This window comes from Neofelis nebulosa, chromosome 17 (assembly GCF_028018385.1).
Source record: "Neofelis nebulosa isolate mNeoNeb1 chromosome 17, mNeoNeb1.pri, whole genome shotgun sequence".
NCBI classification, from domain to species: domain Eukaryota; kingdom Metazoa; phylum Chordata; class Mammalia; order Carnivora; family Felidae; genus Neofelis; species Neofelis nebulosa.
Window position 1 is genome coordinate 27,950,359 of NC_080798.1, and position 14,437 is coordinate 27,964,795.

General features: G+C 51.4%; 1 protein-coding gene across 3 annotated transcripts in view; it reads right to left on the minus strand.

Annotated features, from left to right (window-relative positions):
• The window catches only part of ZNF423 (zinc finger protein 423), a 332,888-nt gene that overhangs the window by 89,991 nt on the left and 228,460 nt on the right, over nt 1-14,437 (minus strand). Inside the window, exon 6 of one of the 3 annotated variants that reach the window (XM_058707783.1) lies at nt 13,946-14,161. The exons of the other annotated variants lie outside the window; for them this stretch is intronic. Coding sequence (XP_058563766.1) covers nt 14,106-14,161 — 56 coding nt within the window. The 3' untranslated portion in view covers nt 13,946-14,105. Of the gene's footprint in view, nt 1-13,945; nt 14,162-14,437 lie in introns of those variants that run through there. 3 annotated transcript variants of the gene reach the window in all.

Consider the following 14,437-nt stretch of genomic DNA (forward strand, 5'->3'; position numbering starts at 1 on the left):
ACGGGCACGAGACGACTGTCCCCAAAGGAGGCGAAGACCTGCCTCAAGGCTTCGGATCCAAGTGTGTGTGCGTCTCAGGAGACGATATTCAGTGTCCGACACGTTCCTTTAAGTCTGAATCCCCCTCCCCCTTCCGAGACCCCGACCACGACAGACAGGCCCTGGAAGCGGTCCCTGGCTTTAGACAAACAAAAGCAAAGAATGGACTGCCACGGGCCTTCAGTTTGGCAAGTGCATGAGCCATCCAGGATGCAGCCTCTGTGGCAAACAGAGCCTGAGGCGCCGCAGGCCCGGACCAGAGCTGGAGCTTGGCTGGCCAAAAGCTACGGGGGTCCAACAACTGGGTATGGGTTGTAGGGATGGACAGAGGAGGTGCTTCGGGAGCTGCCCTGAGGCAGAGGACTGAGATGTGAGTCTCTGACACCGGGGTGTGGGAGAAGGTGAAGACATGTTCAGGGCATGTGGAGTTGGATGGCCAGTAGGCAACTGGCTGTGAGGGTGAATGTAAGAGAGAAGGAAGCCAGGCCTGGAGACCACCAATTTGGGGGTGCTTAGATATGCATGCGGACAAGTGTTCAGAGAGTGCTCAGTGGGGTCCAGTGGCCTAGGAGGACCACGAAAGCCATCAGCTTCCATAGTCAGGCGTCACTAGTGACCCTGGCAAGAAGTGTTTCAAGGAGCATCATTCTCTCTTTAATGCCTCCGAGTTCCCGTTGTGCTCACCACCTGGAGGATCTCTCTTCCCTCTCACGAACTCCTACTCATCCTTCAGAGGCCCAGCTCAAATGACCTTCTACTTTCAGACTTCTATTGACCAGTCTTTAGCCTCACCTACCTACCCTCCCCACACATAACCAGGACAGGAAATCACTCCCTGACCCATTTGTACTACACTTAGGAACTTGCACATCCACATGTCCACCCCTCCCATCAGACTGGATGTTCCTTTAGAGCAGGGGCTTGGTTTGCTCTGGTTAAGGATCCCCTACACTCGACTCAAATCCTGGGACAGAGTTGGCAGACAAAGACAGAAGGTGTGAGGGGGAGTCTATTCCAAGTCTGGGGCAGAGTCTGAGATCCATGGATGTTCCCTGTGGCCATGAAGCTGATCCAGAGGTTGTATCTGGGGTCCACTCTCCACACCAAAGGGGCCAGTTACCAGAAGGCCATGGGAGTCCTACATGATGTACTCGGGGCACTGGGATGAACTCTTCCTACCCTGGGCACACCTGAGGCCTCTGCACAGGTGGGTGGCAGCCAGCTCCGATCTTACACACACGGAGGCTAAGCCCCACCCCCAAAGGACAGAGCTCCCTTAGGGTTCCATGAGAGCCACACAGAGTGAAAACTGGATTCTTCCCCCCTTGCCTCCATCTGGGGACCAGCTGTAAATTGTGCTACACCCTTCTTGGGTTCATGAGCAGGTTAAACTCCACCCAAGCTGCCTTCATCAGTGCTCAAATGTGCTATATTCTTCTGGATATCTTTTCGGATTACTCCATTCCCTGCATTCTCTGTCCTGACCAAAAAGTATACTCTAGCATTAAGCACAAATCGCTTATAACATGAGAGAGGTTTTTTGTAGCTATGTTTTGCTCCCAAATAAACAGAAAGCTTCTAGCAGGCAGAAATAAGTCCTACACCTTTCCAATATCTTCCTTGATCCAGAGCCAAGTACAGGAGCTCAGTAAGCCTATCTGACAGACTCGTGCACTTAAAGCACCAGTTCACCACCCGTGGCAGACATTGCTAATTAAGCACCTATCTGCTCTCTCTGTGATGGATGATTCACTCCTAGAACCTGATTGCTCCTGCCCGTCTTATATGGTGGCTGTTCCCCATCAGCAATGAAGAAGCTGGGAAACGTGAGACTTCCAGGAGGCCCCAAGAAGGGGCTACTCAGGGTGGCAATGTGCTTGGAGGGGGCCCCTTTCTGAGGCTCTCCCAGCCTCCATCTGTGGAAAGCTGACGAGGTCGCAGAAAATCAAGAGAAACAAAGAGGAGAACCACCATCCCCAGTTCTCAGTGTTTCTTCCAAGAGTCATGGCAACCACTCTTCCCCACTCACCACTCCAGCCACCAGCCAAAGTCCAGAGCAAAGGGAGAAACCCACTGCCCTACCTACGACATGCCCTTCTCTAGGCTTCTGGCTGCCCACCCAGCAGAAACCAGACAAAGGGATAAGACGAAAAGGTGGGCAACTCGGATGCAGCTCATTGGCTGCTTTTAATATTCCTTTATAAACATTCTTTCTTCCTTCTTTGCTACTTACTCTTCTCTGGGCTAAGAAACGTAGCTCAAGACCTGATCGGGGTATCACTTTTCAAATGCCCAAATCCCTGTAAAGGTTTAGTGTCTGGCTGTGTGCATTTTGCTCAGTATTAACATGTTCAATGGAGTACTTTGATTTTTTTTTTATCTAGACGCCAGAAGCTGGTGAATATATGCTTCATAGCTTCAGATAAACCTTTTGTTCTTCTGGGGCTGATCAGCTGGTAGAGCAGCGAGAGGGAGAAGGGGAGGGGAATTCACAGGGGCTCAGCGGTTTCAAAAAGTCAAATTACCTCTGAGCCATAGCAAGGCTGATAATTTAAATGAAAAAATATATATACAGGCTGCAGCACACAACACCGTCTCTGGTAGGACTTTTAATGAAGCCCCAGTTGTGATGACACTGAAGCCGGAACGCTACAGTGGGATAATTACTTGGCTCCCACACAGCTGAGTTCCATAGATGCATTATTAACGGCACATTCCTCGCCATAACGAGAGCTGAACAGAGGTAAGCTCCGCAGACCTGGGCGTCCGCCATTAGCGGCCTGGTGCAAACACAAATGAGTGTTTTCACAAAAGCATGCAAAGGTTGTGAAATTCCAATGAATCCAGGGCTTGGAGGTGGGCATGGGGTGGGGGTGAAAGGGAAGGGAGGAAAGGGTACAATATAAATATAAACATGTGTGTGTGTGTGTGTGTGTGTGTGTGTGTGTGTCTGTGTATTTGGTCCACGCAGACGTGGCCAGAGATGTCACCTTTCCCTGCACAATGTACTTGGAGTAAGGCAACCTGGGAAATTATGGAGTCAGAACACATTGATTTTCCCGCAACAGATCCAGGCGGCAGCCCTGATGAAGAATTACGGAGGAAATGCGATAACCTAATTCTCCTCCAACCTGGCCCTGCCGCTCCTGCAGCCGGGAGCTTACCTGGCTGGGGCCACGGGGCGGCGCCTCCTGACCTGGGCACGCTGCACAGCCCGGCTCCCATTTGGCACTTCCAGGCTGCCCCCTCCCCCTCCGTTCCCAGCCCCGGTTCCCCTCCAGAGCCCCGGCGCTGGCTCAGGCCACATTTTCAGGACATGCAGGGATCACCAGCTGCCTCAGAGTCCAAGGGCCTTCCGGAAAGGGGTAAGCCACAGATATGGGTATTCTTGCTCCCAGCTCACCCCAATTAAAGCCAGGGACAAAGACACACGTAGCATTGTTATGCGGGGCCAGAGGGATCCTATGCACGTCCCGTACAGAGGCTCTAGAGCGCTGGGGTGACTTAGAGGAGACGGTGGGAAGCCGGTGCCCGGGCCCTGTGCTTCCCCGCGGTCCTCTCCTCGGTTTCGCTTCCCCTGGAAGCGTCTGTTTCAAGGTGACCCTGTTTCGCGAGTTAGCCCCAGCGTCCCCCGCCTGCTCACAGAACCAGGGGCCTCCCAGTAATTAACACCCGTACTTGATGAGGTCCAGCTGGCAAACTGAAGCGATGCCAGCATCCTCCACTCAACAACCTGGGCTCCTCCAGCCGGGCCCCAGTGAGGGCCCCTCCCTCCATGTCCATTCTGGCCACCCTGTCCCTGGAGGACAAGGCAAAAGTCACCCATCTAGCATGGGTGTGCAGTAAGAAGTGGTTTATAACAGTGAAAAGCTGAACACTCCAATGGGTAATTTAAACTGTAGCAGTTCTGAGAACGAATCAGCAAGCAGCCACAGAAAATGATGGTGTAGACGTGTGTGTGCTGACATGGGAAGCTGTCACCATATACTGCTGGAGGGGAAAGGTTACAAAACAGTATGGATATTGTAACTCCATTTAAAACTAAACACTGTGTAAAAGAGTACACAGTGGTTCCATTTGTACGAAGGAACAAAACAGGCGCCAGTATCTTTGCTGTCTGAAGTCAAGATCATGGTTACTCTGGGGGTGGGACTAGAAGGGGGTAGGACGTGGTCCCCTGGGGTGCAGGCGATGGCGTGTCACGATCCAGTGCTACCTGCACTGATGGGTTCGGTGTGGGAAAGCTCAGCGAGCTTACGCTTATGACTTTGGAGCTTTTCTGTATGTAAGTTATGCATCAATAACAAGTCATTACATATTTATTGATATGTGTGCTTTTCTGTATAAATATCAAACTTCAATAAAATGTTTTCTAAAACTGTGTTTACACGTGTAAGAACACACAGAGTCAGGAAAGGTAAACAACAAATTGTTAACAGCAGTTTCCCCCAGGAGACAAGATTAAGGGTGATTTCTATCTTTCTATTCATCAGCATTTTTTGGGGGGGGGAAGGAAAATACATTAAGTTGTGTGTGTGTGCGTGCGCGTGCACGCGTGTGTATGTTTTTAAGATTTTTTAAACAGGGAGGGGCAACTTGCCTGAAATTATAAGGAACACGGTCAATTAGCAAGATGAATAATAACACCCACCACACGTCATCATCTACTCAACAAATAAAAGCGCTCAAATGCAATTTAGGACCTGTTCCGCCTGAGCCTTCTGTATGCGGGCTCTCCTAGAAAAACCGAGGCAGAATTCTTCTGCAGGAGTCCCTGGCCCATGAGCAGTGTGAGCCAAAACATAAACAAACAGCTCTGTGTGGCAGTTCATCTCTGCAAAGCTTAAGAGCGGTCACCCACGCCGCCAGGAACCGGCCACGTGCACCCAGAGAATAGTTAGACAAAAGAAAAGCACGCGGGAAGTTCCGACCCACTCGGAAAAGGTGTGTGATCCCCTCCCAACCTCAGCCACAGCCCACCCACCCACACTGTTCCCCTCCCCTCCCCTCCCCCACACCCTCCTTGCTCATTTCCGATCACTTTCTGACACATCTATCTTAACCCCGCTATTCCCCATATGCGCAAATTCCCACTGATGCTCAAAACACAGGTGAGAAGAAATAGAAGGTAAGCAAGATGTCAGAGTGGGAAGAGCTCGTGGGGAAGAAGTTGGTCATCCAGGCGGATTAATCATCTGCCCCCAACCCAGACCGATATCCTTTAAATACCTAATCTAGATTTATTTAGAGGAGACGGGAAGGTTGTCGGGGGTAGCGAGTAGAAGGGGGGACCCCTGGTGGCGGCTGCAGGCTGTCGGATTCTGTCCCCAGCAATCCAGCTCTGACCCCAGACTCCTCCTGCAGCAGCAGAACAAAAGCTCCGCAGGTTTATAGACCCCACCCCTTAGAGAGTGTGCCTCATGTTTGGACCCTGCCCCTGCCGGGCCTCCTTGGAACTGGCCCTCCAAGAAGTCCCGCCTGGAGATACTTCCATGGGGTTGTAGCACCTCCCAAAGGTTTGCTACCAAACTCAACCAAGTCACTGTCCCTCCATGCTTCAGCTTCTTTGAAAAGTGAAAAATCAAAATCTGAGCCCTAGCCTCTTCACAGGGAGCGGGGATGCCCTGGACCCGAGAACCCGTGAGACTGCTGGTGTGGCACCTAGAAGCAGGCCATTTCCTTCTGAAAGGGGACAGAGTTTATTTAGCAAAGCACAAGGCAAAAAAACGATTTCCTACCAGAGGGAGGACCAAGAACTTTGCTAGGGGCTTAGGGGCAGCAATTTCTATCTGTGATGCTCTCCTAGGTCCCTGTTGGAGGAGCAGTGAGCTCAGGGCCAGACCAGCAGAGGAAGGAAGGCCTCCCACAGTCACCGAGGGGCCCCAAGATGCAACTCCCTACACCCCTTCAGGAGACCTGGTATGAAATGTCCTAGATTACTGGGGATGGGCCAAGCCAGCAGAATAGACCCCGAAAACAAAACCAAAAGCAGAGCAAAGCAAGTTCTTGAAAACTCCCTCCCCCCAAACTGCCCGTCCCTCAGCTGAGGGGTGGGGGCCTCCAGGCAGAGGCCCTGGCACTGGCCTCCCCCAGCCATGAAAAAGGGATGTTTTCTGGATTGAGAAGCAAACTTCCTCTTACAGATTGCTCTGGGTGTTCTGAGACCAGGGTCCAGTTGTCTCTCTCTTTATTAAAAAATACCACACTTCCCTTCCCTTTGGAACCTGTTTCCTGACTCCTCTTTCCTCCTCTTTCATCAGAAAGTTTGGTGGGAAGAAATGGCCACGCACACCTGCACTACCATGGCCAGCAGTCTCTGTGCTGGAGAGCCCCCAGGTCTCTCCCAATGAAGAGGTCAGCTGTTCTACAGAGAGGATGCTCCTCTGTCCCTCTCTCCAACTCTCTCTCTCTCCTCTCTCTCTCACACACAGATCCAGAAACACACAGGCACACAGAAGAAGGGGCTGCCTGTCACGCACACTCAGACACACCACACACACACACACACACACACACACACACACACACACATCAGAGACATACACAGAAGTGCACAAAACAGAGAAATAACCCAATAGATCCAAATACATAGAATCAAACAAATATACAAGGCCACAAACACTCCCAAACCCAAACCCAAAACACAGACACAAACCCACAAACATCAAATCTAGTGACCCGAAAAAACCCACACACACACACAAACACATAAATAGAAGACTCAGCAACAAGCCCACAGGCATGCAAATGTAGAGACACAAATAAATACAAATTACACACAAACTCCCTGCTACAATAACAACGAATCAAATAGGCAGAAACCCACAGCCAGGCTCAGGGACAAACCCCCAGATAAGGTTGTCAATTCAGATATCTCGGGAGAGCAAGGAGGGCAGAAACAGGCTGGTTATTGCAAAACTGGACCAAGCATGCAGGCGAGGCCAGAACAGGCTCTTCCAGAACTCCCAGGCAGCCTCTTTCTGGTTGGGGTCCTTAAACTCCTCCCCCTCCCTCCCAACCCTGGCCACTTCCTGAGACCCCAACAGGACCCTCCACAACACAGCTGCAGGCTGGAGGGCAGGGAGTGATTCAGGGGTTGGCGGTGGGGGCTCTCTCTCCTGTCTCCTAGAGCTCCTTTTCCTCCCAAATTAGGGCCGTACAAAAAAGGGGCTCAAGAAGTTAGGGTATCCTTGCACCCAGGATTCAGATGGGCTCTCATAGGGGCAAACCAAGAACAGGACACGCCTCATGGGCTGCAGACAGAAGCTGAGCACAGAAGTCAAATCTTTATAAACCCCAGGACTAAACTGCCCTCCCCACAGCCCCTGGTCCTGCTGGTATCTCCATTCTGCAAGGTGCTCAATAGCATCTTCCTGCCACAGACCCCTTCGGCCTGCCTGACTTACACCCAGAGTAGCAACTCTGATACTTAGGATTCACAGCTAAGAATTCCATTTTAAAAATATCGTTATCTACCGATATCCCTACCCAACAATAGGCTAACAAAATATTAATTTTTGCAGCTGACCAGTTCTCAACCAGTAAATTGGGGAGAATAATCTCTAAAACCGAACCCAGCTTCACTAACCTTGAAACGTCCACCAAAATTAGCACCAAACTTTTATACCACACTCGCTTCCTGGAAAATAAACATATCAATTGTCTTTTCAAACCTCTATAGTATTTTGTCAATATTTTTTTATTACAGCAGAGAATGTATAAATATTTTATTATAAACCAAAGGCCTAAAATAAACAGTTTAGTAAATAGTTATTACATTACAAGGAAAAACATCTGTGGAAACTGCTTTCCATGTAATTATTCTTGCTATTTTGCATTAGCGCTCAACGTGAATTTCTTTGGCACTAATGTTTCACTTGTTCTAAATCTTCCTCCTTGTTGCTATTATTAAAATCTTAAAAAGGTGCCAAATCTTAAATGAAGAAAAAAAAATGATTCACTAGAAATTATTCATATCACAGTGAGTCGCTACTAAACCTGGCAGGGGTGCAGTATTTTCGGTGAAATTAACATAAAATATACAACTGCAAATTATCCAGGAAATAGCTATGTTCTTTACGGCATGCTTTTACATTCGGAAAAAAATGTTCTCCTTCTCCATCTCACACAAAGCCACAGACAGCCCCACTCCGGCAAGTTTTAAAGGGAAAGTAATAGATTTGTCAAAGGAGCACGGGCTTTGAGAAACAGACTAACAAATAGCTCGTGGGTGGATCAGCCTTAGGTAATTACCAGAGACAACGTCAGAAACGTAGGGAAGGCAAGAAAAACAGCCGGCAGCTTTCTTCCCCCTCGATTCCAGAGAATGTATTTCCTCTCACAGGCCTCAGCTCTGTCTCCTAAACACAAGAAAAACTGTAACACCATGTAAAATGCAAATCTCGCTGTAAATATTTTATAAAATTGTTGCATACATCCCAAAAGCTATAGGTCTTAATTGAGAGCAGGCGATTTTTCTAGTCAATATATGGAAATGGAAAATGCTAATTTGTGTTTTTCTACTTATGAAACACCCTGGAGAACAGCAAGCCACAAATGCACTCACTTTAATATTATAAATATAATTTGGCTCCCTCTTTACCATCCCCACAGCCCTGGCTTTTATCTCCCTGTGGCTGCAGGAGGAGAGATGGAGAATCGCTTTCACAGCATCAGCCCGGGAAGGCGGCCTCGGATGTTGGCAGGGGGGACATGAGGCACAGAGCTGTGTGCCCCCTCCCCTACCATCTCCACCCCCTGGGGAGTGGCAGGCAAGGGCCACAGGCCAGGAGGCACTGCCCAGCGTCTGTTCCCGAAAGGGCCGGAATCAAGAATGAAGGTGGGAGCTGTGGCCACGTGGCTCCTCCCTCCTCCTCTGTTGGGCCTGTTTGGGGTCTGTGCTCCTTCTGACTGCCTCAGAGCTCCCTCTGGGCAAAGGAGACTTCTCTAAGGGCCACCCCTAGAGCAGCCAGGATGAACAGGGGTGACTAGTGACTAGCAAGATGGTCGAGCGATGCAAGTTGGAAATGCCTATTTCCAAACTCCCAAGAGAGATTAAGGCCTCTACCAAGGATCCTGAGAGCCTACCCCTCCCAGCAAGGGGAGCCCTGCTTCCTCAAGGGTCCACAGGCCGCCCACCCCCACCCCCCTGCACCCCCATCTCACAGTACACTTCCCATCAGGAACACAGGGGCTTTCCCACCTAGAGCTGCACAACCCTAATCACACGCGGCTACGGAACGCTTGAAATGCGGCTGTTCCACACGCAGCGCAAAATACACATCAGATTGTGCAACCTTAGTAGGAGAAAACAAATATAAAAAATTTTCATTAATTACTTTTTAAGCTGACTGTACAGTGCAATCATAATAGTTTGGATATATTGGGTTAAATAAAAATAGTTCATCTGTTTCCTTCTACTTTTTTTCAGTACAGCTAGTAACACATTTAAAATTACACATGTGCCTCAAATCTTATGCCCCTTGGACAGCGTGCTCTAGAGTACGCTCTGGTTTGCTGTGCAAAGCCTGCGTCGTGTGAGTGTGTGTGAGCATGGTTCTCTTAGACACCGTGCAAATAGGAGGTCCCCAACATTATGATCCCAGAGCTTTACAGGTCTCAGGGTCTGGGATCCTATGATTCTGTAAATCCGTACATCTACAGTTCAAAGAAAGCACTACATGGTAAAGAGATTCTATTACTATTGCTTCCCAGCATTTAACAAAGGTTTTACAATGATAATCATGAAGAAGGCAGGCCCTCTGGCCCTGGTCTTGCCTACTCCTCAATCAAAAAGAGCTCAAATACTTGGTGATCACAGTCCGCTTCTCCCCGCCTCCCCCCCTCCACCCCCCCCACCTCCCCGGCCGCCTGCTGGCTCATGAGCTCAAAACAGCTCAGCCCTTCTGACTCCACCACCACCAGGAGGCTCCCCAGTGACTTCTGCCCATGCTGACTCTCCCCCAGCTCAGAATGCAGAAGGGGCCTGTTGAGAGAGCTTGTCAATCATGTACAGCCTTTCTCTGAGTGTTATCCTCTTTCTAGAAACTGTTCTTCAACTTCTCCTCAAATTTGAGTAGCAAGGAAGTAGAGGGACTGGTGAGAAGGACACAGTTAAAGTCAGGTAGCCTGGATGTAACTCCAGGCTGCGCCTCTTCCCAGCTGTCAGAGCTTAGGTAGGTTCCTGAGCCTCTCCTTGCCTCAACTTCCTAATCTGTCAAATGGGAACGACAACACCAACTTTATAAAATTTAGGGGGAGAGTTGAAATAATGCATGTAAGGTGCCTGGATGTAGTACACACTCCATAAATAGCAGCTCTTGGTATTTTTACTATTATTGTCATTTTTTGTCATTCCAGAGCCGTCCCATGACTCAAAGCCAAGTCCTTGGGTGTCTGGACCAGCATTCCTGGAGGGGAGAAAGGACAGGGCCTAGAGGACTTTCCAGCCCCTGACTAATGATAGATAAGGCAGCACCCGGGATTGGGTGCCGGGCCAAGCATTCCACTGCACAGGAAGTCCAGGGGGTGGGGCCCATCCCCTCCAGGGGTCCAGGCCTTGCACCACTGCATGTGCAGACGCTCTCTGCAAGTCCAAGGTGAGGGCTGTTTGCTGAACAACCTCCCTGCTTTACCTCCAGGCACTTTTGGTCATGCAAAAAAATATCAGGGGGTGGGTGGACACTGTGAGGACTGGATAGACATTATTTATAATTAACGTAGGAACTGTTTACTATAAATGATTGCTTCTCAAGTCCCGAAAATCTTAGGCTGAACCATATGAAACTGCCATCTCTGTAAGCTGAAAACTGGATGCTCAACCTAGTAGCTTTAACACCTCAAAGCAGGGTGGCCCCTCTCTGGAGTACAAGGCTACACTGTGGTTAAGGGAGCCCCAGCTACTGGGGTGCTTGGGTGGCAAATAAACATCTGACTCGGTTTCAGCTCAGGTCATGATCTCATGGTTCATGAGACCGAGCCCCACATTGGGCTCTGCGCTGTCAGCACAGAGCCTATTTGGGACTCTCTCTCTCTCTCTCTCTCTCTCTCTCTGCCCCTCTCCCCCTTCAAAATAAATAAATATATAAATTTTAAAAATAATAATAAAAAGGAAGCCCCAGCTTCTGAATTCCACCCTGGGTACCTGGGGCTGAGAAGAAACCTCTCCCCAAACATGCACATGGTGTGTGAACACACAGGCATGCACACATACATGCTTCTTTGCCTTTGAATTTGCTTACAAATCAGAAAGAGGAGGTGGGAAGGATGGGAGGACGGAGAGAAAACAGGAGACGACAGACCCATCCTACCCTGTAAACTTCAACGATCCAAAGAAAAAGACAAATCAAGGGAGCGCTTTCCCATTGCAATCAGTGCACAAAAGTGCCTGTTGGGGAGAAACCGCCTCACAAGGCTGAGCACTTGATCTTAGACACTTTAACCACACACCCGTCCCCCCCCACCCCCCTTTCATAGACATGTAAATCAAGACTGAGAGAGAGTGATGAACCACTCACAACAAATGAGTGGCAGAGTCAGATCTGAAGCCAGACTCTGAGACTCCAGAGCCAAGACTCAAAAACAACATGCCAGACAGAATGCGGGGGTCATGCCTGGAGTCAGGGGTCCCGGTCTGGGCTCAACTCTCGTTCAGGCCTCACTGCCTTCACCTGTTAGATGAAGACAGTGATCCTGACCTCATTGTCCTGGCAGGGATGCGGCTAAGATGGATACATGGACATTTGGGCTTGCAAAGCTCCGGTCCGTTCATTCTTCTCATCCCCGAAACCCACTAAGTGCCTGGCTCCGGTCGAGGCACCGGGTGTGCTGGCCAGCACAGGAGAGACAAGGTCCCTGGTCCACTCTGATGGGAAAGGCAAACACGACACAAAACAAGTGAGTAAGGAGATGGCAGCAGAGGCCGAGAAGCGCTATGAAGGCAATAAAACAAAGAGGAAAGAGTGCCGAGGTCGGGGTGGGGGTCGTCAGCCCAGCGAGGGTGACACACGAATGGAAAAAGGCAGCTGAGTGAGAGCTGGAAAAAGAATGTTCCACACACAGAAGGCATGGCTGGGCAAACACCTCAGGATGTTCAACAAGAAACAGATCACGTGGCTAGAGCAGGGCATGCAGGAGGAGTGGGACGTGAGGCCGTGAGGTGGCAGGGCACCGCAGGCAGGTCAGTACAACCACCCGGAAGAACTGTCTGGCTGTACGGCCTCAAGCTGAACAAATCCCTACCTGCTGAGCCAACAATTCCTCTCCGGATGATCAAGCAAAGGCATGGGCACGCACGACCACAGAAGACCCCCCCACGAGGGTGAGACCACCCCCCCCCGCCGTGGGTGACATGTCGGTCACGGGTGAGACCCCCCCCTCCGCGGGTGAGACCCCTCCTCTCCGAGAGTGAGGACCCCCCCTTGCCGTGGGTCACGAGTGAGACCCCTCTGCAGGTGAGACCCCCTCCCCCCCCCGCCGTGGGTGACATGCCCTTGGCGCGTGAGACCCCCTCCTCTCCGAGAGTGAGGATCCCCCCCTCGCCGTGGGTCACAGGTGAGACCCCTCCCCCCCCCCCCCCCGCCGTGGGTGACATGCCCTTGGCGGGTGAGACCCCCTCCTCTCCGAGAGTGAGGATACCCCCCTCGCCGTGGGTCACAGGTGAGACCCCTCCCCCCCCCCCCCGCCGTGGGTGACATGCCCTTCGCGGGTGAGACCACCCCCCCCCCCGCCGTGGGTCACGAGTGAGACCCCACCCCACCCCCCTCGGCATGGGTGACATGCCCTTGGCGGGTGAGACCCCTCCTCTCCGAGAGTGAGACCCACCCCCACCACCCCCCACCGTGGGTCACTGGTGAGACCCTTCCGCGGATGAGATCCCCCCCACGCTCCGGTGGTGACATGCCCTTCGTGGGTGAGACCCCGCCGCGGGTAAGACCGCCCAACACTCCGCGGGGGAGACACGCCCCCTCCTCCGGGGAGACCCCTCCGCAGATGCCCTTCAAAGCGCCATTCACAACAGCCCCAAGTCAGGAACGACGGAACAACCGGCAGTGGAAGGACACACAGCAAAGTGGACGGTGCCCATGCAGGAGCATACAACTCGGCGATAAAAAGTAACAAACCACTAGTCCACAGAGGAGATGTACCTCGTGAACATTAACACTGAGCTAGAGAAGCCAGACACAAAGGCGACAGACTGGAACATTTCGTTATTCGACACTCAGAAGCAGGGCAGACTAATCTGGCGGTAGAGGTCAGAGCGTGGCTGCCCTTTGCGGGGTGCTGGCTGGAAGGGAGCATGAGGCAGCTGCAGGGGGCAGGGAAATGGGCTGTTTGTGGATGCTGGTGCTTGTTAGGTGGGTACACATGCATGAAAGTGCCGATCACATACATACGTACTTACACAGACATACTTCTGCGCCCTTATGGAATCCAAGTTCAGCCTCAGTCTACTGGGGGCAAGGCGGACCGATCATCCCCAGTTGTGGAGGCAGCAAAGACCCCTCACCTGGGGCGGCTCTTGCCCTGCCCCTGTGTCATGCAAGTCCCCTCCATGGGGACATGCTGAGTTCATGAAACCCTACAAGAAGACACCCAAAAGCCAAGCCAGCAGGACCCACAGCCCCTAAACCAACCTCAGGCTTCTAAAATCTGGGTCAGATGGAGGAAATTCTGGGCAACAAATTAGCCCCAGTTCTCCCGATGGCGGGGAAGTGGTGAGAAGCCCCAGGGCAGTGGAGACAAGGCCAGGCTGGTCAGAGGCCCAGCAGGCAGTCACGAGCCGCCCCCCCCCCCACCCCCTCATGGGGAGCAGGAAGGGAGCCGGCCGACGTTTATTACCCGCCAGCAGCGAGATTGACTGCAGGCCTCCTTTGCCCACACTGAGCCATTAGCTCGTAATGGCCCCGAAGGCTCCCTCGGCCACAGACCCAGGCCCGAGTGCTCGGGCTCCGACACCAAAGATACTAATGACTACCACATTGCCGAAATAAATCATCATCGCTCAGAAGGGGCTCCGGCCGGCCGGCGGCTTCCAAACTTCATTTCACGAATTTCCCCCTTAATACTCAGCTGCCTTGGCGAGGGGGTTCTTGGGTGGACACGTCACCAGCCAATTTCTCTGCTATGGTATTTATAAAGAAAAGAAGAAAGAAGAAAATGGGGGGATATTAATCTATGCAATGCGATAGGATCTTACATTGGTGGGAATCTGGAGATTGGAGTAAAATCCCGTTTGAGACTCCCTCAAGAGTTTAATGGTCCAGACCTGGCAGCCAAAAACACCCATGAAAGTCAGGTGGAAAGTGTGTTCCAGGGAACACTGCACCCTCTGGAGAGATGCTTCATGAATACGGGGGCTCCATGACCACGTGGGGGCAAGTTGGTGTGGAGGTTGAGT